The 24485-nt window shown below is 40.4% G+C and overlaps 1 protein-coding gene across 1 annotated transcript; it reads right to left on the bottom strand.

The window, feature by feature from the left end:
- Positions 1-7598: 7598 nt before the first annotated feature.
- Positions 7599-8423, bottom strand: LOC113835857 (coiled-coil domain-containing protein 71L-like). Its single transcript, XM_027417007.2, is given in 2 exon segments — positions 7599-7969; positions 7972-8423. Coding segments are annotated over 2 exon segments (687 nt in total). The 5' UTR covers positions 8422-8423; the 3' UTR covers positions 7599-7732.
- Between the last annotated feature and the right edge of the window lie 16062 nt (positions 8424-24485).

Here is a 24485-nt window from a genome sequence, read left to right as displayed (position 1 = left end):
ATTTATTTCAGGGAGCTTTATCATCATCCAGAAATGTTTTGTTGTTTTACCTCCTATGCCTGAAACATGCTACAGGCTTACTTCAAAGAAATAGAAGCAACCTGGGCATGTTGGTGCATGTCTATAATAACCCCAGTGCTCAGAAGGCAAAGAGGGAAGACTGGGAGTTCCAGGTCATCATTTCTGCAAGTCCAAGACCAGCCTGGGTTACAAGAAACTGCCTCAAAATGGGGGACAGGGGTAGGCATAGTAACTACCATAGTGCTTGATATATGGTGTGATTTAAATAATTGTTAGTTTTTCACTATCTTATGATTTCTAATCATTTTATTATCACTGTCTGTTGAGTTTTGACCACTATAATTCCCCACAAATCTACAGTGTCCTTCTCCACATAGCAATTCCAGTGACTTTGAACTCTCCAATACCAGTTGACTCTCCTTGACATTTTATGAACTGTATAATGTTTGTTCTTTCAACACCTGCCAATATAAAAGTTTCAAATAAGCAAACAGACATTTTTTAAACATTTACTACTAATAAAAACTGATATGCACCAACTGAAACTAACTTGGTCCTAGGCACAACTATATTTGATATGTACCACTTCATTTAATTCTCACAAGGGCTCTGTGAAGTAGATGAGATGGTATGACATTTTTACAGCTGAGTAAACTGAGGAATGGAGGGAAGTTGCTTGTAGGAAGATGAGCTGTTGGGAGATGAAGGAAGGGTTTGGCAGCTAGGTGACTTGGCTATACCACTCTAACCACTGTACTGCACTGCCTCTTGCTAAGACTCAGAGGTAATGATAGTGAAATTGAACTGGGTTGCAAGTACAGTTGGGAGACAGCAAGGCCTTCATACACCATTCAATTACTCGATTCGGAGTCCATCAATAGCTTACTGTGTGTATGTGTGTGCATGTGTGTATGTGTCATTTGTGTATAACTTTGCTGCCATTGTTGTTACACACAAACTGAAACAACACAGACTTGTAAGTTTGGAAGATGGTGCTCCGAGTTCGTATGAACTCTATAAACTTGACTCATTTTCACAGTGCCACTGACACCAAGCACATGCAGCAACATTGTGTGATGCAGATATTAGAGATGAGTCTGCCTCTGAGAAACTGACCAGCTGAAGATTTTATGTATAAAAAAAGCAATCATAACTTAACAGTCATTGACATGGAAAAGTCCTGCAGACAGACAAAGGTGGATACCACCCCCAAAACAGCCTACTTAGTAAGAGGAATGAATCCTTGTTAGAGTTCTTTAAGTCCTGTTCTTGTGGATTCCAGAAAGCACGTCAATACCCCACTCCCATTCAGACAACCCTGCCCAAGACAAAGCTTTCTATTTCTCAGTTGGCTTTTCCCACACTGAAACATGTTACACTTATTCAAAACCTCCCTCTCCTGCCATCTTACCCCTCAATGCTTGCTTTCTAGAATAACCCACAAATGAGGTTAAGTCATCAGTTCCACCAGAGACTGTCTGCACTATGTTATGTATGTCTTCAGTGTGTTCCTATCCAAGGGGCAGCTGGGGAACCCTACTGAACACAGGCCCCTCATTAGTGCAGCTTTATGACTATTTAAGTTCCCTGAGCTAGATTTAACATGAATCAGCATTATTCTCAAGCTGAGTGGGTTTTGTTAGAAGTGAGGAGAGGAAATGAACTGATATATGAAAGAATTTTTAAGATCCGTTTTTAAAAAAAGAAAACGTGAAGGGAAAATTTTCATTTCAGGTTAGAAGTAGAAGGAATCAAAAACTATCTTTGAAGAACAACCACAAGATATGCAGCCATTTAAAAAGATGACTCTAACAGAGTTTAGGGCAAGCATTTTGGAAGTGTGATGACAGCACCTATCCAGTGACTAGCACATTCACCCTTCCTTTTCTTAAAAGACATATTTTGACAAAAGATATCCCTAACGTTAAATCATTGAGTATTTCTTCATACGTGCTCCAAACTGAAGTCCACCCAGGTGCCCAAAACATGATTTTTTGGAATAGTCTGTGTGCCAATGGTGCTCTCTTACAAGAGCAATGACAATATGGATAGAAGTCACACACTATAAGCAAAAGGAGCTAGATACCTCATGCATAATTCCATCTATACAAAATTTTAAAAATAGCCAAAAGTCATCTATGCTATAAAATATCAGAATGGGACCAGATGGGACCAAGACAGTGACTTGAAGGAACATTAGGAGACACTTTGGGACACTAGTAATGCTTCCCTGAAAATGGCCTTCACAGGCACATTGAATGTATTGGACTACATCAAACTACACTATGAAAAGTATGTTTTGTTTTTGTTTTGTTTGTTTTTGATAGGGTCTCTCTGTGTAACAGCCTTAGCTGTCCTGAAACTCACTCTGTAGCCAGGCTTACCTCGGCCTCCCAAGTGCTGGGATTAAAGGTATAAACCTTTAATCCCAGAAATGTCTGTAATTATATACATGTCTTTTGTTACCATGCTCATTCGAACCTATGCAACTTAGGATCAAAAATCATGCACTCTGGTTTTGACTGTTTTATTTATACACTAAAACACTTAAAGGATGTCTACTTGAACTGGGCATGGTGGTGCATGCCTGTAAACAAGCCCTTGGGAGACAGAGGAGGATCAGATATTTAAAGCTAGGCCTGGCTACCTAGCAAGTATGAGGCCAGTCAGGGATGTATGAACCCTGTTTTAAAATATACTGGCATAGCTCACTTCACTACTTAGATGAATTTACCTTCTCTATGAATACTTTCAGAAAGAAACCTATTTATCGAGTAACACATTTATTAAGTTTTCTGGGCTACTCATAGGTTGGTGTCATCACCAACTAAACCACCTTCCAACTAAACCACATGGCTGCAATGTTATTATGATCACGGCTCAGAGCATTTACCAGGACACTCAGGAGCACTGCAGTCTCTTCCCAGGTCCTTGCACTAGCACACTTCCATGCATGCATCTTCTAAGAAATGCTTTTGTATCAGCCTTAGATACCATAGTTTTGATTTGTTTACCAACTCAGGATTGCATTGAGATGGATCAGAGCTAATTTACTGCCTTTATGTCCAACGTCTAATGTGCTAATGCTGCAAATATGAAGGTATTTTCAGTTCTAGCATTTTGATTCAAACACAGCTATTTTATAACTTGTATTTTTTTTCCTCTCAGTACCTGAAACACAGACTTTCATACAAACTAACTTCATCTTGGCTCTATGGCCAAGAGTGTGCAAGCTCCAGAGCAATGCTTTACAAGCTGTGGGTCATGATCCCTGGAGTTGACTGACCCTTGCACAGGGGCCACATATCAGATATCCTGCATACTGGATATTTACATTATGATTCAACAGAAATAATTTTATGGTTGGGGGTCACCACACCATGAGGTACTGTATTAAAGGGTCATTGCATTAGGAAGGTTGAGAACTCTAAAGCAATCTGCTGAAATTACTTCAAGTGAAATTTAATGCAAAGCTTTTACAGGTTTTGGATCAATAATTTTAGTTTACTATTTGTAAATTCCCAGATACTTTAAAATACATAATGGCACATCTTTCAAAGATATTGTGAAAGACACAACTTCAAAAAATAACTTCTAATAGTGAAATCTGTAACAAGTCCCAACTCTTGCCCTAGTTATTTCTAGGAAGCTTTACTTTCTTTATGTCATTTCATTTCCCCCAAAAATTACTTCCCCTTAAATTGTAAATTCTAGACCACAATCTGTTCTTGATGCTAAACAAACTAGACATCTGAATCCTCATTACATTATACTTATACTCAGCCTTCATACTTCCAATTAATAGTACTTAAGTCCTTTCGACCGTTACAGTCCCCACCAGTTTACAAATCCCATTTGTTACTGGAGACGCTAAAGCTGTTTATTTACCTAGAATCACCCAGAGTTCCAGACCTTAAAGGACATGATGTCCAGCATGGTAATTCTCTTCCAGGCCATTGCCTTTGCAACCTCCACCTACCAATAGGCACTGGAGTTAATGCAGCCCACACAGTATGTGAGCCTGCCCCTGCTGCAGGTTGCAGATACCCCACTGCAGTCCTGTGGCTGTAATGAAAACTCTGGCACTGTCCTTGTTCTGAGGGTAGTGGGTCTGCTGCCACCAATGGGCATTTTTTTCTTTCACACTATGAAAGAATGGGAACTTAGGCCTTCTATCATCACCCCAGTGGGACCAGGATTCAGAAGCCTGAATTTGGATGCACCTTTTAAAGTTTATTGCAGGCAAACCTGAGTGTGGCTTTGGTTTGAAGCACCAGTCTAGAGACTGACTAAAGAACTGAGAGGCCATAAGAAAAAACACAACACAAACCTTGAGATTTTAGGTTAAAATTCACAAAAGTGTCAAGATTTATCAAATTTTAAATTAAGATGTTTTCCAATTCACATGTAAACATAAAAATCTTATTTTGAAAAACCTTCAGTATCATTAGAAAAGCCAGACACTATATGCTCAAAAATTTATTTACAGTTAATAAGTTAAAAAGCAACACACAACCAAATTGCAAATCTCATTCATATGCACATTAAACGGTTCAGGGGAGAAAAAGTTCAGTTCCATTACAAACAATTGCTTTCTAATGCACTTAAGACATAACAGTTTATCAAAAAATATCTGAACACACCAATAAAGCAAATGTTATGTATGTTCATTAAAAATCACCAATTTAAAGAATGCCATAGCAACCCTTAAAGCAACAACAGAAAAATAAGTTCAAAATTGTGATTTTTTTATTCAAATATTTTTAAAGTTTTTTTATAAAGTTTTTTGAAAAATAGTAGTATTATGTACACATGGCAAATCAACAGGTATGAGCTACCAGCTTAAGTTACACTTGTCCACAGAGTACCGGGACAGACAAAATAAATAGGCACCACAACAGCAGCACTCTGCACTACCAACAACAAAGCTTGCCCTTGAGAAGTAAAGGGAAGCTGCTGGGTGATAGGAAGGAGGACGGAAATGATGAGGTGACCTTGAGGTGCTGGTCACAAGTAGGAACTCAAAAGTCAAAAACTAAATAAAAGCTTAGCAAGGTGATGCAGTTCTTCCCAGCTGACCTCTCTATTTGTGCCATATGAGAGATGAGAGAGAGCAGGAGAACCAATGGGGCGCCTTTAAAAAACCATGCACAAACCAAGCTAGTCTTTCCAGGACAAAACCCAGGCTTCACCTTAAAGGCCACGGGGCCAAGTTTCTTTCCACAGCCTGTCCAAAGGTATCCAGGAAATACCCTCACCTCCTTATAAAAGACTCCCTAATTACATTAGATGTGTCTTCATATTTTTCAAAATTGCAACACAGGTCTTGCTGCAGAAAATCTAGTAAAATAAAGGTTGTATTTTTGAACCATATCAAACTCAGGGTGGGCAACCATATCTAAACTTTAATCAGTTAGATGAATAAGCCAAAGAAACATTTATGCGGAAGGTCAATGTCACTAAAGAGCCAAGTCATAAGAGACACAAATGTCTAAAACCTCAGTAAAAATAAATGCATGGTGTCACCGGTGACATGTCCACTGTGTGCTGAGGAAAGTTATCCTTTCAGTCATGTCTAGTTTCAGAACCCTCTGGGAAGCATCTAGATAAATTCCATGTTGAAATTACATTCTAATATGGCCATTGGATGTATTTCTTAATTGTTATAAAACTATATACAAGTGAAGTGGTACAAATGCATTTTCATCAGGTGCTAGTTAGCTATAAAAGTTAATATATTTTTGGGAAGAAAATCCTATGTATCTGAAATACATTTGGCAATGGAAGCTAATAACCAAGACTGTCTCAGCTTCCCATGACACAACTTAACACTCTCCCTCTGGTAATTATTCACTTTTTATGTACTCAAGTAACAGTGTTTCTAACAATGTATTATCATTGAGCAGTTAATAAAAGATTGAGGCTTGTGGAAAACTGGCATAAAGTCATATATATATATATATACATATATATATATGTATATATATACATATATATATATATATATTTTAACAAAACAAAAACACTAAAGTCAAAACACTCCTTTCATGAACTATTAAACTTAAAATAGATTCAGAAAGCTACGCCATTGGAATCTAGAAACACAAGAGTCAAATGCAGTTGTCATTATTCTAAGAAACTGCTAAGCAGAGATAACCCTTAGCACTGAGGGTTTAACAAGCCCCAGCCCAGTGTGGATGTCCCACGGCAGAACACTGAAATCGGAAATAATAGTGGTAGAAAAACACTATCTGACCCTTTAGGTATTGCAGAAAAAGCTGGCTGTGGCACCACTGGCTAAAAAACCACCAAGTCTTGCTGCCACCAATGACCAAAGGCACTTGGATAATCAAGAACTCCACACTGGGTCATATGGTATACACGCTACTATTATAAAAGTGTACAAGAAGGGTCAGTACTGTGTGGCTCGATTTTTTGATTCCTGTGACCTTTAGCTATCAAAGATTGCAAACAAAATTATGAATGGAAGGAAGGGAAAAAGATTTCATAGACAAAAGTCAACCAATTTTCGTCATTTTCAAAAATACAATAGAATTAGTTTAGGCATTTCTTGTTATCCAACAACAAAGAAATAAAGAGATCTACCCCCCCCCAACAACTTCAACCAGTTATGTGGTACCAAGAAATGCCCCTGCCCCTCCCTATAATCATTCACAGTTCTGAGAATTCTAATGGGTATTCTGTTTATCTGTTTCTTCACAAAGTCCACATGCACGGATCTCTCCTAAACAACTTCCATCTTAGTTCTTTTCCCATTAACAGTCCTGGATTTTATGTTATACCAAGACTTGAGGCCAAATCACCTCCAACTGGATTCCAATTATTCTTGTAGCCAACATAATCTTCAAAATGTATTCACTTTTATCACAAGCCATGTGGTTCCAAAACACTTCAATTTTATTAAATTAAAAAGAATAGAGCAAGTCAACTTTTCCTAAATAAAACTTTTAAAGAATATTCTACCATTTTCTTTAGGAGCTCAGTAAACATAAATGTGAAACTTCAATATAAAACTTTATATATAAACACCTTAACTTTCTTCTTAAACAGTTGTACTTTGCATCTCTTGGTTATCACTGAGCTCGTGAAATTCAAAGCCACACAAATCTCACAATTAACAGTCACAAACTTGAACCTCTTAAAAGACAACCTTGACCAAAGCTTTGGAATCCAGTAAAAATCAGGAAACGAGTGGGCTTCAGAACACCCTGAGCTTACATCAACACAACACCGTGAAGCACAGTCGATCTTCCGTCCAGAAAGTGGGGCTGACAGTCCAAAAGAAAACAGGAGAGGGAGAATAAAGAGCAAGTAGAATTCTGGCTTTATTACGCAAGCACGAAAACAAATTCCTTTGGAGAAAGAAACAAAAATGCTAAGTCTTCGGAGGCCTTCCAGACCTGTGAGGTAGAGTCCGAGAGGGAGAAAACGCAGGTGTCCCTCCAGTTCTGGAGACGTCTCCATCAGGGGTGGGAAGCCGAGGGACCTGTGCCGCCCGGGTCGGGCGGTGCCGGGTGGCCGCGGGCGCGGGGCGGTACCTGTTCGCGGCGCCGCACCGCATCCGGGCCTCGTTCGCGCATAAAGTGCACCAAAGGGGCCGGTTCTGTAAACATTCGACTGACGGGAGTCCGTTCTGGCGCCGAAGCTCGCTGGCTCGCTGGCTCGCTGGCTGGCTGGCTCGCTCGCTGGCTCACGCCCGGGGCACCGGGAAGCGGCGCAGCCTCACCACGGGGTCCAGGTCCACTCGCAGCACTTGGCTCGCCCTGCGCCGCGCCACCGCCAGGCTGCGCTCGCCCCACACGTCGTCGCCGACGCGGATGGTCGGGAAGCTGGTCAGCGTCGGGGTGGCCGCCCTCCAGATCTCCTCCAGGGTGCGGCCCCCAAAGCAGGACGCGGGCGGCCCGGGCTCGGCGGCGGCGGAGGCGGCGGCGACGGCGGCGGCTGCGGAGGCGGCGGCGGGCGCGGCCCCAGGGTGCCGGCGGCCGCCCGGGCTCCACGGCGCCTCCTCCTGGGCGTGGGGCGCGGGCGCGGGCGCCGCGCGGGGCGGCCAGCGGGCGCCGGGAGGTCGGGCACCAGCGCCCGGCATGAGGAGTAGCCATAGACGTCCTTGCTGCGCAGGATGTGCGGGGAGAACTGGTGCTTGAGGCTGCAGAGGAAGCTCCAGAGCTCCGCCTCCGAGCTCATGAACTCCGTGCTGCTAGGCATGAAGAGCTTGAAGGCGTCGCCCAGCGCCTCGGTGCTGCCGGCCAGCGACAGCTGCGACCGCGAGTACACCACCTTCTCCTCCAGCGCCTGCAGCCCGGCGCCGCCGTCCGCTCCGTAGCCGCCGCCCCAGGCGGCCCGGGGCCGGCGCCGCCGCCGCTTCACGCCGCGTCTCATCGGAGTCCCGCGTGCCGTCGCCCGCTCGCCCGAGACCCGCGCTGCGCTCCGCTCCGCTCTGCGCCGCGCCGGCGCCGCCCGCCGCTGGGCCGCCCGCCCGCCCGGCGCCGCTCGCCCGCTCGCCCGCTCGCCGCTCTCTCCTTGCCCGCCGCCCCTCCCCTCGGGGCGGAGGACCCGCTGGCTGTCCTGCCGCCCGGCTCAAGATGGCGGCGGCGGGCGCCCACCCCGGGGCTTTGTCATTGGACGGCGCCCGCCCCCTCCCCGGGCTCCCCTTTCTTCTCCTCTCGCCTGCTTTCGCCCGCCCGCCGCCTTTCTTTAAATGGGCCCGCCTTAGTCTCCGCCCACCGCCGCCCCGGCTCCACCCATTGGGTGCTCTCAGAAAGAGGGGCGGGGACTTCTGGGGAAGAGGCCAGTTCCTGGAAAATGGTGCCTGGGCTGGGTGATGGGGATGGCCCTGGAAGGCAGGCCAACCCTGGGCGGGTGGGTCCCTTGGGGTTGGTTGCCCTGTCTAGAGTAGGAGGTGGGCACGAGCTCCGCATTTGGGGGTGAAGTGGGTGGCCGTGCTGCTGTGGGTCGAGCTGGAGAAATCTACCAGTCCATGTAGCAAAGACTTTTTTTTTTTAGTGTCATACAGATTTTTGTATTTGAATTAGAAAAATATTGTTTTACATGTCAATCCCAGTTCCCTCTCCCTCCCCTCCTCCCCTACACCCCCCCAACTAAAACCCTACTATTACATATCCTTTCTGCTCCCCCTGGGGGGTGAGGCCTTCCATAGGGGGTCATCAGAGTCTATCACATCCCACCCCCGTGTGTCTTGGCTCAGGAAGGAGTATTCCTCTATGTGGAGTGGGCTCCCAAAGTCCACACCTAAGTAGCAAAGACTTGATGTGTCACAGCCAAGAGATGTGGGTCTGAAACTATAGACCATGGGCTTCTCGTGAATCCCTCCTAAGTCCTTTGGCATCTTCACACTTTTTGCCTCTCTTGACCCCACCTTTCTCAAGAAAACAGTAAGCTTCAGGCATTTGTGGCAGCTTCTTTGAGGGCAGTGGAGTCCTCTTGACATATTTAGGAGATATTGGCCATTGGGAAAGCAGACTACTGTATGAAACTAAATAGCCTGCCCAAGTTGGACAAAGAACGATGGCAACAAAGATATTCTGCTTAAAGAAAATATTCTTATTTTAAATATATATTTTTATCAGTGCTATCTCATATTTCATTTGGTTTTAAATTGCCCACTTGCAGCACCATTTCTATCCTTGATGAAGCATTCCACATACTCAGTAAGATTCTATTGAGAAGACGTATCCTGAAGGACGAATTACCTTTTGTTTGGAGGACAATTAGTGAACATTTTTTTGGTCATTTTTTCTATCTACAGTGAACTCCGAATAATAGGCACTGGATGCATACCGAATGAATGTGTGCAATAGCACTGACTATTGGAAATGGAGTGAAGTACTGAAATTGCTTAGAACAAGACAATTATATATTTTACATGTATATTGCAATTTTCTTTGAGGTCCTTTAAACTTCATTATTCCTCATGCTGGAGATCAAACCCAAAGTCTCACACATCCTCTGATAGCACACTGCTACTGAGTTATACCTCCAGCCCACAAGATTTCTTTAAAATGTTTAAGGTTTAAAAAATGTGTGCCGATACTTAGAACATTTTTCAGTGAGCATCTTATTTTGCAGCAGTGAATACAGTGCAGAACTTTTGTGGTTTACATACAATTCCTTTAAATATTTGAGCTTAGAGATATCTAGTTCATTCTCCTGTGTCACAGATGAGTAAGTTTAGACCATAGGAGTTCATTAATATAGCTTGCTAATAGCAGGATGGGTTCTGTAGGTCTTTGTGTTCCTAATCTAGAAATCTTTATATTTCATGGGTGGTTTTTCACACTGGGCTCTTCTAACTCAATAGAAATTCTTTATACATTTTCAGTTGGGTGACCAGGGACGTAGTTGTACCCTTGTTCATACTTCTCACCCACAGTTGATCAGTTTTAATCTGCTCTATGATGGACATGGATAATATGTTTGAGCCACATAACATTTTGTTTAGTTTCAATAAAAACAAAAAAAGAATAAACTTGCTTTCCTACAACAAAGCACATATTCCACACAATAGACTTATGGCAAAAATACAAACTATGACCATGAATCAGTTCTCCATGTACCAACATGAGAGTAACTTTTAAAAGAGAAAAATCATTTTCCTAGAAAAGCATACTTTACTCTCAGAACAAGAGTATAGAGACAATTACCAGCTTCCTAGCTCCTCATAGAGGAATTATGTTGCAATCACTGTATTCATAGCTAGTACTCATAGTAATTCTGAGAACACATAATGTCATATTTGAATAATTTCTATTGTAATACCAATAGAATAGCAATTTCTATGTAGATGAACACAGACAATCTCACAGTAAGCTAGTACACTGGGGGAAGAAGGCTTCCTAGTGAAAGAAAGAATAAATCAGGATTCACCAAGATTCATGTATTGTTATGCCTAAACTAGGTCATTAATTATATCAGGTTTTGCCATATAATATGTACAGTGTATCTACACAAACATGCAATTGTTTTTCAGCAAAACTATAAAAGAATGTGAGGAGATTTTAATAAGTTATTGAGCAATTAAAAGTTAATTTTGGTGAGTGAGTACATGGAATTTAGCTAAAACTGTTTCTTATGGGATTTAGAACCAAGTATGGTGGTAAATGGTTTAAATTCTTTTACACATTTTAATTTGGCTCAGTTCGAATATACTTAAACTTATGTAATTGATTCCAATTAATAAAATGTGTTTTCATAGAAATGTCAAAATCCTAAGGACATACAGGTTTCAGTAAGTTATTGATCAATCAGAGTTTATTTTGTGAGGTAGTACATGGAAATTAGCTAACACTAATTGTTAGGGAATTTGGGAACCAGTTTTGTGTTAAATGGCTTAAATTGTTATACATTTTTAATTTGACTTTTTGTTCTCTAATTTTTCTTTCTTATGATCTTGACCTCTACTTTTTAGTTAACTCAAGTAGTCTTTGTACATATAGCTCCTTATTCATTCTTAGTGAGTAAAATTGCTCATAATGCTAATATAATTCTAGTTCCCAAGACCCTATACTATTTATGTAAAGATGGTAAGTTAAGTTTTATAACTGGTGAATGATAGTTTATAATCCTCAGTTTTATGTCTTTATCTCTCAGGAATAATGCTTCCTTTATCTGGCAAATGACAGATAAGAATAAGCTATGTTCATCTATTTTCTACATTTATAATTTAATGTCATTAAAATGAATCTAAACAGAATAAAGTTACTGGAGAAATTGACAACAAATGTATTTTTCTAGCTACCTTTATCATCTTTGACATCTCACTTCTTTAAAATTGCTTCTTGAGTGGTGGCCAAAAATAATAAAAATAAATACAAATTAACTGATTATTCAGCTCTGGAATAAGATCTTGACATCAAAAATATCTTTACTATTAAGAATTCTTGGATGGTGCTTTTTATCTTTCTGCATCCATTTTCAAATCTACAAAATGAGATGTAACCTGAACTTCAGTAGAATGTTTATTGGATAATATTCACATGATATGTGCCATAGAACCTGAAACATAGTTAAGCATTTACTAAACAATAGCCATCCTTTTTGTCATATTTAATTTTGAGGATTTTATTTGGCTTAACCAACATATTTAAAGCACTGTATCATGGAAAACCTAGGAATTTGGTGTCATAGGGGTGGGCAGGAGTTCTCTATGAGGGAATATAAGGGATTACCTAACAAATTGAGCAATCTTCATTATTCAGCTGAGACACCAAGAGGTCTGCCCAAGGCCACAGAACAATCCAGCAAGAGACTAAACTGAACTCTTCATCTAAGCTGCTGGCCCAAAGTTGTTCTAACATTCTAAACATGCATTTAATCCAATTAACTAATATTAATTTTTAATTTAAATGATATTGAATAGAGCATGATACATCAAGGGAAAAATACCCTTTCATTATATTCATTTTAAAGTAATCTAAATTTTTCTCCAAGAGTGATCTCAAAGCTTCAATGTGTCCCCAAACCCTTTACTGTGTAATATATAATGACAATATATTCCAAAAAGATAGCACTCCATCTTCTAGGAAGATGGAAATTGTGTATTTTCCTGATTGTTCCTGAAAACTCCAACTAAAAGCTCTAGGCATCACATATCAAATAAACACAGTATCCAGAGGCAGAGAGACCTATGAGTTTGAGACTACCCTAGTCTGCAGAGTGAGTTCCAGGATAGCCAAGGCTACACAGAGAAAACCTGTCTTGAAAAACAAAACAACAACAAAATTACTGAGCCCCCAGAAAAACACACGTGGAAGACCAATTCAAAGCAGCATTCCCAGCCCAGAAACCATGGCTGGAAGGCCAAGAAAAGTAGTCCTTTTCCATGTGTTTCTTTAATGCAGTGAAAACATCCTTTAAAAATGGGAGATGAGGACATTACCACACAAAGGAAGACAGTTTATTGCTAGCAAACAGACTCTTAAGAATAGCAAAGCCACAAACAAACCAAAACCTCAAAATCAGCCCCCCACAAGAATAACTAAAGTCCATTTTGCAAATAGAAACAAGGCACATTGGGATGAAATAATTCTGCCAGAAAAAAACATGTGTAAATACAAAGACTCTCTCCCTGAGTGATCTAAATTATGACTGATGGTTATTGTTGATGGAATGATTGTCTTCCAAAAATCCACAGACTTTTGCATGAACTATGCATGAAGCAACCACTGAGAACTAGGTATACAGAGATAAAATAGAAAATGTAAGTAAAAATAGAATTATATAATTCAAGTACACAGACAATAAATGGAGGACAGACAAAAAAAATGAACATAGGATAAAAGAGAGAAATTCAGCATTAGTTATGATATTGGTTTTCCATGCCCGAAACTCATTCTGTTTGCAGCCCTGGCCATATTGGCATAGACTTCTTCATTCCTCTTCTTGGCACCACCAGGAGCTGAGACTACATTCTCTTCTGCCCATGGCACACCGGGAGCGATCACTACTACCTGCAAACTTTCTCTTCACCATTGAGGCAGCTGACTAAAATCTTTGTTCTCTACCCCCTCTTTTTGTTCTGGCAGGGGGTGGAGGTGAGGGTGGCTTTTACATCCCCTGCATCATACCTTTCAGTTTTTGCACCTAGTTTCTTACCCCCATTCCCCAGAAACACAATTACTGACAGGAAGTTGTTGCATCTCTGTTGTGTTGAGGCAAAAGACAAGTTGCAAAGCATCTCATTCACGGCAACGTTGTCATGCATCTTTTATTTACCTATGTAGAAATACTTTCATATTTCCTGACCATAGAGTGCCTTACCATTTTTCTGGTTTGAACCCCAAACAGTCAGATGAGAGAAACAAACAGAAAAGCTGTTGTTCTCATTTATAGATGATGAAGCAGAAACCATGTAAGGTGTGCTGCTGTGTTCAGAGACAAAGACTGGGTCCTGAACTAGTTTTCTTCAAAAGGCCACACTCTGTCCTCTTCAGTCCTGTTTTACTTTGATTATAGGATAAACAATTAGTAACCATTTGCAAATAATCTTTTCATGTTCAAAGTGATAGTCTTCTTTGGCTATCTTTAAAGTCTACTCTTTTCATTTTTTTTTTTATGACTGGTGTGATACCAGGTGGCTTTTAGATTGTGCAAACAAAAGATATAGAAGAAAAAAATCTTAAAAGGACTCCTACAGAGAAGAAACCTTTCTAAAGTGTTCTCACCATTTGGGAAATGATGTAAAAGAAGCTGCCACACTGCCCTAGTTGGGACCAAAATCCCCTCATAACTGCATCCATCACAACAGAGTCAAACCAGGAAAATGTTTCATGCTCTGACTGACCCAGCAGTTCCTCATCACTGGCTTCCTTCAGGCAATAGCCATTGTCCGTTAATCTGCTCTCGCAATTGGAAGAGAATTCTCAGAAAAACATCTGCTGTGGGAAAGAAAGAAGAAGAAATTGCATTAAATCTTGGCTAGTGGTCCTCTGGAAGCTCCAACAGCCTTAGGATATCTGCTCAGGTCAAGACTGTGTCAGGTACTAATCCATGGGAACTCCCACAAAAAGAGAAAAAGGAAAAACCATTCACTTATTCCTTTCAAGTTTCTTTTCTTCAGAGCCATCCTACACAGGTACTTGTTTCTTGTTAGCTAAACACACTTTCTCTTGTGGAAGAGCTTTCTATAGCTTATATATCTGGAGGGAAGCCTTCAGTACACTTCAATAAAGGTCATGATGATGAACATGTATTGTCAATTTAAGAGCAACAAGAATCACAAAAGAGACCAGCTTCTGGGCATGTCTGTGAGGGATTTTTAGGTTAGGTTACTTGAGGTAGAAATACCCACTCCAAATGGGGACACCACCATTTCATCGGCTAGAGTTCCAAACATCTGAGAGTTACTACACACCACTTGCAATTTTAACTTTGGACTTGAGAATGAGATGCCATAATATTATATCTTGAATTAAATCCTCTTGAATCTATAAAGTGAAACCCAGAGAGTGAGATCCAATCTGAGGATGATGGGGAAAAGCAAGAGGCAATCAGACCCTCAGAGACACTGTAGCATGATAAATAAAAGACCAAGAGACAGCTATTGAGGTTCAAGCTGAAGATCAGAGAAGCAAAGCAGCCAAGTGGTAGATCTTACCTCTACCCAGCTAAAATGTCAATCCTGTCTCCACGAATCCTCAAAGGCAAAAGGCTCTGAATTCCTGTGACTTCTCCTCCTCTTATTCTTTTCTCCATCAAGCCATATCACTCCTGTCTCCACCTCCCTAGTGCTGGTATTAAAGGCATGCGATCCTAAGTGCTGAGATCACCTTTGTGTGAGCTGTTTCTTTTAGGACTGGATCAGATTTATGGATCCTCAGTTTGGATCCATGTTAGTAAATGTGGCCTTGAACTAACAGAGATCCATCTACCTCTTAATCCTGAGTCCTAGGATTAAGGGTGTGTACCACCACTGCCTAGCTTCTATAGCTAACTAGTATGGCTGCTTTGCTATTTTGATCTCCATTGGCTTTAATAAATCATAAACAATATATCACCACAATTCCCCCTTTTTGTCTAATACAAAAAGGAAAACTACAACCAACATAAGAAAAACTATAGACAATAAGTACAATAAGCAAAAATGTCTAGTACATTTGCATTTGACAAATTCAGAGAAAATATCTAGCCCATTTGTATTTGGCAAATTCAGAGAAAATATTTCATTATCTATTCTATCTTGGTGAATTCAAAGTCTAATTTACTTTCTATTCTAATTTGCTTTATCAAGTTATTTTTTAATGTCTCTCAAATCATTTACACTTTACATATCTTGTGTCTCTTTCTGAGTCTGGTAAACAATGAAAATTATAACTATCGAGTCTTCAACTCCCTCAGAGACCCGAGAAGGAAATAATATTAACTGAGTAAACAGGAAGTGCCAGCTAGTGACTTCCAAAAACTGTGAGAAATGACAGAAAAGCTGGCTTCCTGCACAGTCACCCAAAGTTCTTCTACAATGTTGGGGCATCCATCTTTGGCCTAGCATATCTGACAAATTTTTCTGTGGAGAAGGAGATTCTAAAGGACTGTCCCACCTTGTCTTAGCAAGGTTTGTAGTCACTCTTGTGGGTATCCTGCTTGTCCAATTTGGACAGTATATGGTCAGAAATCAAGGCAAGGGCACTTTCCTACCCAGTGGCTTACCTTTACCATAAAGAAAAGTAAACTCCATGTGAGTTTCTTCAATGCTCCTCATCTTCTCTGAAATAGATAGGTGCTGCCAGGAGCAGACATGTCTCATTGTCATAAAAAAAGAACCTATGTTATTAAAACATCTTAAATGCCATATTCTGTAGCTCTCTGAAGTGTTTGAAGACAACCTGTCATTCTAAAATATATCCCTGTTTGACTTTGCAAACATACCTAATGTGATTACAAGTTCTGTTGTAAAAGGTGACTACTCACCTACATTTCCTTATTATCTTATATACTTGGTAATAATAACTGTCAAGAATGAGAAATTTGCATTATGTTGATAAATGAACTGTATTGGTACAATACCTTGAACAAGATTAGAAACATATATACAATATGATAACAAATTATGTCAAATTTGTATCAATATCTAATGTAAAATATTTAAAACTGGTAGTTGCTTTTTAAAAGTAGATCCAATAATCTACCTTTTTATCTTATTATATCTATATCCTCCCTTTTTTTCAGATTCAATAATCTACCTTTTCATCCTATATCTGTATTCCCTTTTGTTTCAAAATAAAAACTTTCTTCCTGACCTTAACCAACAATATTTTTAACCAATTCCCATAAACAATGACAAATATTCATAACCCAATGAGGGACCCAAAACCACCAACCCTACCTCTTAGGAATGTAGGCATTGTGTTCTTAAAGTTATTTCCTGCTGTCTGGGGTGATGGCATATTTAGGGGATCCTGAAAAGAAATATTTGGATTAACTCTCAAAATGTATCAATTTTGTCCAGTCTCTGTATAATGGAAAAGTGCAGGGCTTGTATCAACTCCTGGTTAGAGTAGTCTGTGAGGCTGAGGTCTGCTAGCCACCTGAAAATTGTTCTGACCAATGCTATGAGGCTGTATCACCTCAGTTGGTCACTTCAAAATTGTTCTGGGTAGTTTTTAGTTCAAAGTTGATCTTGGTATTGTTGATCTTAATGGTGTTTTCCTGGTGAAATTGTCATTGTGGGGCACCTTCATTTTGGAGACTTTGCTGTTAGGCATGGTCATGGTTCACTGTAGAAAACAGGGAAGACTAAACCCCAAAATCATATACAGGAAGGTAGCTGAAACCTTTTTCTAGAATTAGTTAGTACTCTATATGACCAATAATATCATGACAAAAACTTTAAAATACATATATATTAATCTTATACATTTTTATATAAATATATTTATGCTTTAAGAAAAGCTGTTACAGCTTATATTGGAGAGGATGTGGAGAAAGGGGAACACTCCTCCCTTGCTGGTGGGAGTACAAATTTGTACAGCTGCCATGAAAATCAGCATGTCAATTTCTCAGAAAATTAGGAATCAACCTACCTCAAGGCCCTGCAGTAACACTCTTGGGCATATACCCGAAGGAGGCACATTCACACCACAAGGACATTTGCTCAACTGTAGGGAGAAACCTTGATTATAGGTATCGATGACCACTCCAACTTGGGCATGGTCACAGTTATGTAACAAGGGTTTAAGAAGAAGGGAATCAAGCACATGGCTCTCTCTCGATTGGGCTGAGCTGACTGGGAAGCATTTCTGGGTCCCTCCTACCCAGGTGCAAACCTGGTCACTGGCTCCCCCAATAAACTACTGGTTATCAACCTATGTCTGACTCCAATTTGTAATGGTCAATATATGGTGTCAGAAGGAGGTTTCACCCCCTACACCACCTGGCCTTTCCCCGATTGGAGCCCCTCTGAGGGTCTCCTGCCAGGACTGCCCGGCTTTCCCATCCTTTGCCGCCCCCTCATCCCTTACCAGCCCCACTGAGCGTTTTTTTATTTCCCCCCGCAGGTCTCCCAGCCCGAGGTTCCCAGAGGAAGCAAGGGCACCTGCCACTGCCACTGCCATCACCCAGGGGTTTCATCTCTACAATCCCACCCCACCTCTCCGAGTCTGTCTCCAAGCCCGAGCTTGGCTTCTGCCGGCTGCCCCTCCGTGGGTTTTATCAACCAGAAGGCCTCTCCCATTCCATTCCATTCTGTTCTGCCACCAAGGCCACCTTCGGAGGCTGGATACCGCCTCAGTGTTCAGAACTGGCTATTGCCCTGCGGGTTTCCAAAACCCTTCCATTTTGACAAAACCCCATCTGTTCCATCTGTTCTAACTCGGTCCAAAAGCCATTCAGATATTTTTCTGATTGTTTTGAGAACAACTTAACCATCTGCAGCTGAACTCTGTTTCAAGGCACACCTGTGCTACCACAACCGGCCACCTGCACCATCTGCTGGTCAAACATAGTTAGTGCGAGCTGAAATCAAACCATATTTTACCTGGTAACAATAGCTAAGGTTTATTACTCTGTAATAATGGCAGATAATCTGACAATGCAGACCATTGGAAATATTCTTGCTTCTTATGTGAATTCGATGTTAAAAGAGGCTTATGGCTTACCAGTAACATACCTATATACTATGTTAGTGGTCAGCTTCATAACTCTGATATCTCTAACCAGAGGACTGAGACAGAGGGCAAAGGACAAAGAACCTGCACTGATTATGGGCAACTTAGAAAGTTGGATGCAAGATATAAAAGCCATCCAGGAAAACTTGATCTCTGAAATGAAAGACATGAAACATTTACATAAAGAAGTTGAAGATACTTAATCTGGCCATGCTACATTACTAACACAGGTAGAACAAACTCATGGCCAAATAGAAAGCAAAATTTGTTCCATGTATGGTGCCTTAAATGGAAAGGTAGCTACTAACCAGAACAGGATTAATGAACTGGCACAGACAATTCACTCCATGTCTGATGAATCTACTGCCACAAGCCAAAAGCTGGAGTCTAGGATTGGGTATTTAGAAGGTAATTTATATGCCATTCAGATACTATCTAAGGATGAGAACATTAAAGGATTAGAAGCATATGTAAATGAAGAAACAAGAAAAATTAACCATTCTATGAAATCCTTAGAATCTTATGGTTCACGAGGTTCTATCTCTCAAGGAGACAATGGTTACCAGGCTACAAGACTTGGATGACTGTCGATCGGATTCCTCCCAATCCGATGTACCTATTCCAATGAAATGTCAAGAAAACCTTCCTAAGGTTTTCCCAGCAACACACCACTGGTCTTCCCAATGACTATGTCAGAAAAACTGCCATCTAAGAAATATCCAAATGGCCATGTTGCATATCAATGGGAATCGATACAATTAAAAGACTTAAAAGGAATTAAGGAGGCTGTTGTCTCATATGGTCTCCATAGCCCTTATGTCAAAGAATTATTAAATTCATGGGCAACTTTTAATAGAGTTACACCCATAGATTGGGAATGTCTAATATCAGCTGTGCTTGAAAATTCATCTCAAATACAGTGGAGAGCTCTATGGAGGGAGGAAGAAAAAGCCCTCGAGCTTCAAGGCTTAAAGAAAGGCAATGAACCTCCCCAAGATAAGATTCTTGGTGAGGGTCTTTATGCTGACCCACAGGCTCAGGCTGCATATGACGAGCACATATTGTCCTTATGTAGGACAGAAGCCTTAAGTGCCTGGGATGAAGATCATGAACCAGGAGAAAGAGTAGAACCCTATACTAAGATCGCACAGGGACGGACTGAACAGTTTACTGACTTTTTACAAGACTATCCAGGGCAGTAGAGTTACAGGTAGCAGATTTAGACTCTAGAAAAAATACTCATACAATCTCTAGTTTATGAAAATTCTAATACACTATGCAAAAGGACACTTTTTCCTTTAAAGATCAGATCAGCACCACTGGAAGAGTGAGTCTTGCATACAGCTAATCTCCAGTATAATGTCCAAGATACAGAAGCTTGGGTAGGAGAGGCATATGAATAGCAAAGGTTTAAAACAGGATTTCTCCATCACTTGGCAACAAGCTAAGGAGATAGTGAGAAACTGTCCTACCTGTTCATTCTAAAATCAAGCTCCATTGCCAGCAGGCTGTAATCCTAAAGGCATTCAGAGAAATGAGGTCTGGCAGATGGAAGTCTTTCACTTTCCAGAATTTGGAAATTTAAAATATGCGCATCATACTATACACACATTTTGGGGTTTCAATGGGCTCTTAGCTCTGAAAAGGCCGATTCTGTTATAACACACCTGTAGGGGGTAAAGGTCATTATGGGTATACCTGCACAAATAAAAACTGACAATGCTCCAGCATATGTCTCCACAAGATTGGAACAGTTTTTCAAATATAACATAAAGCATGTAACCAGTATATCACATAATCCCACAGGATAAGCAGTGGTAGAGATATCTAACCGCACATTAAAGAAATGCTCCATAAACAGGCAGGGGGAACAAAAACCCCCAAACATAGGTTACATCTTGCTTTACTAACACTAAACTTTCTTAATGCTAATGAGAAAGGACAAACAGCTGCAGAAAGACACTAGACTACAGAAAAAAAAACTGCTGAACTGAATCAGCCGGTATACTTCAAAGATGTTTGACCTCTGTATGGAAACCAGGTCATCTGTTACTTGGGGAAGGGGTTTTGCCTTTGTTTCCACAGGAGAAGAAAAGTTTTGAATACCATCAAAGTTAATCAAGATTTGAGTCGAAAAAGGAAAACCTCTTGATGAGGAGAAATGACAGGTCATCCACCAAGGTATATCTCATAAACTGTATAGAAACCTCACAAAGGAAAGGGAAGTATTTTGTTTTTATCTTCACAGGAAAACATCTCCAGAAAGCAAAAAGACACTGCATGGGTGGATACTTAAAGAAGAGAGGATAGCTATCAAAAAGAACCATCAAATAAAAGGAATTTGCCATATGGTAAACTCTACAGCTGTATTTTGGTAAAATCTATTTCTCTTTACTTCCTAGTCCCTATTCAAGTAAACCAATGCTGACCTTAGAGTTGGATTTGGCTTTCCTCCTCTAAATCCAAGCATGTTGTTAAAATAAAATTCATAGTTTCTATACTATATCAGGAAGCCAACTGATAATACAGAATAAGAGAAAAATTTGGGGACTGTCATTTGTCTATTCTTGCCTCTTTCTCTGAAAGTATAAATTCCCTCATAATTATCATTTTCCTTATTGTTGCCTTTCCCGGTATACATACAGATAAAAGTTAAAATTTCTCTGCTGACATTAATGCTTAAGTTCCCCACAGTGAATAAAGAACTTCCTAACATCAATTCTTGAACTCTCTGGAAAGAAAATGGGCCCCACTTCATCGAGTCCACTGGATCCAACTTGATTCATTTGAACTGACAATCACCATTCTAATCTCTAAACTCGGCTTGAACTACATCAACTCCAAAACAGCTAGCTGAGATGGTGCATTTCTAATTACACTCTGGCTAGAGCTTCAGGTACTGACTTCAATCAACATGAGGACTTCAATCAGGATAAGGACTTCAACCTAGACCTTCAATCAAGCATCTCCCACCAAACACGGACTGGATACATGTGTTGCATATAATCTACTCAACGCTTTCACTACTTTAACATTTTCTTCCTACAGAACCCCATGAGGCTATAATCATCCCATTTTAGCAGGAAGTAACTCAGAGAATACTATGCCCCCCCCTTTACCCACTGTTGATACTAATGATAATTTACACCTAGTTAGGGCTAGTTTCCTATTGTTTAGGGTTGGGTTTGGAAGGAGGTGTTCAGGCTTGGACATTTCATTCAGATATCCTTAGAGTTTAGATGGGATAGATATAGTTAGGATGTGATATAAGTAGATTATTATATCTTCTTGCAATTCACCTTTTATAGATAACTTATAGATAACTTACACTTTCTAGATCCTTGTATGATATAACTTATGTATAATTTGTCACACATCATCTTACTCTGTATAGTCTTCTCTCTACTTAAAATGATGTATGCTTTTATTTATGTTAAGACGTTTTTACACAATTTAGTTTTGTTTCAAGTTTAAATCCTCTTTAGACTAAAAGGGGAATTGTAGGGAGAAATGCTGATTATAGGTATCGCTGACCACTCCAGCTTGGGTGTGGTCACAGTTACGTAATAAGGGTTTAAGAAGAAGGGAGGTAAGCATTTGGCTCTCTCTCCATTTGGCTGAGTTTACTGGAAAGCATTTCTGGGTCTGTCCTGCTCAGGTGCAAACCTGGTCACTGGATCCCTTATGTGAGTATTTTTCCCCAAAAAACTACCAGTTATCAACCTATCTCTGATTCCACTTTGTAATCATCAGCTATGTTCATAGCAACATTATTTGTAATAACCAGATCTTGGAAACAGCCTAGATGATCCTCAACTGAAGAATGGATAAAGAAAATGTGGTATATTTACACAATGGAGTACTACTCAGCACTAAGAAACAATGACATCCTAAAATTTGCAGGCACATAGACAGAACTAGAAAAAAATCCTAAGTGAGGTGACCCAAATCCAGAAAGACAAATATAGCACTCATAAGTGGATACCAGACATAAAGCAAAAGATACCCAGCCTATAATCCATAACCCCAGAGAAGCTAGAACCCTCTTCTAGAAACAGATGGAAGCAGATGCAGAAATCTACAACTAACCAATGGGCCAAGCTCCTGGAGTACAAAGTGAGAGAGGAGCAAAAATATGAACAAAGGAATCAAGACCATGGTAGGGAAACTCACAGAATCAGCTGAGCTGGGCTAGTGAGAGATCACAGACTCAGGTCTGACAAATGGGAATCTGCATAAGACCAAACTAGACTCCTTTAATATAGGTGACGATGGTGTGACTGGGACAATAAATGAGGCCACTGGAGCCCATTCTATGTGGAGAGATACCATGCCCAGCCTTGACTCTGGTGTGGGGTGGGGAGGTGCCTTGGTCCTGCCTCAACTAGATGATGGCACAGACTTAGTAGTCTTCCTAGGGGAGGCCTTACCCTCTCCGTGGAGCAGATGGGAGGAGGGGGAGTGGAGGAGAGGGAGGGAAGGAGAGAGGGAACTGGGATTAGAATGTAAAAAATAAATTAAGGAAAAAAAGCTGTGAAGAGTCAATATAAAACCAAAGGATTAAGAGGTTAGAGGCAATACAATAGAGCTTCAATGTTTGTTTTTCTTCTATTCCATGTCAGGTGGTTCTTCCAATTTTTTTTTATGTTACTTTAACAAGCACGCTTGGGTTTAGAGAAGGAGAAAGCTACACTCCAAATCCAGCTTCAATCTTAATTGGACTGAGACTACAAAGAGACCATGTGTATTATATGTCTGTAGAGAACAGCAGAAACAAGCATTTGGGAAGATTTATGAAATTTTACCCTGTTGGAAATATGATATACCAATAGACCAATTTACTCCTTGGAACAATTATTCTGGATTATTTGTCCATTTTCTTCAGATGTCTCAATTGTCCAGTGGTCTCCAGATTCCTTAGTTGGATACCTTTATTCTCCTGAAAAGACAGAAATAAAACCCTTCCCCAGCCCTAAATTTTGGGGGAGATTTTCCTTTGGAAAGTTATATCTGATTAAATGAAAAGCATTTATTTTTATAGGTTAGTTTAGGTTAAATGCCCATGCTGCTTGATGAACTATCATCTCTTCTAGTTAAAAGGTGTCTTTTCAAATCGAATCTTTATCAATCTTTATGGCATCTATAGATTTTCTTCACCCATGGGAACAAAAGCAAAACCTCTTCCTCAGCATAACACATGTCCTGCTTTCCATTCGGAGGTCAACACATCTTTGAAATATACCAGATGATTTAATTTTGTATTTTTTCCTATTATCCAATGTCTTTCTGAAACTGTTGTTCCTTACTCATTAGCATTCAGAAAATTCAAAGTTAATTAAGCATTATACTGAAAGAGGTAAACTAAACTCAAAGGTTTCACTGGAGAGAAATTATATAAATGTGGCAAAGCCTTAAGTTCCCATTCCACTCTTACAATTCATACTAAAGGGAAACTCTGTAAATGTAAAGGTTAAGGAAAAGCCTTCAGAACAAATCCAGTCCCCTGGCCTCTAGTTCTTGTGTTGTGAACAAAACTCCAAGACAACCTTACTCTTAGAGTTAGTTAGTACTTGGATACTGCGTTTAATAACAAACCACATCAAAGAGACACAGGAACCACAGAATGCTCCCTCCCAGCACCAACCAATGAGAACAGGCTACCTGCAAGTATGAGACAAAGCCATAGAAACAACTAATGCTCCCATCTGTAGCCAACAAATCAAAAATACTAACAAACCAGTTGCCCTGACTCTGGGAATTTCCCCTAATTGTTCTCTAAATGTCAACCAATCAGGATTGACCCATACCTACTGATGTAATTCTGTG

The sequence above is a fragment of the Cricetulus griseus genome, chromosome 5, assembly GCF_003668045.3.
Source record: "Cricetulus griseus strain 17A/GY chromosome 5, alternate assembly CriGri-PICRH-1.0, whole genome shotgun sequence".
NCBI classification, from domain to species: Eukaryota; Metazoa; Chordata; class Mammalia; order Rodentia; family Cricetidae; genus Cricetulus; species Cricetulus griseus.
The sequence above is the reverse complement of the archived record's forward strand: the minus strand, read 5'-3'. Positions and strand labels throughout refer to the sequence as shown.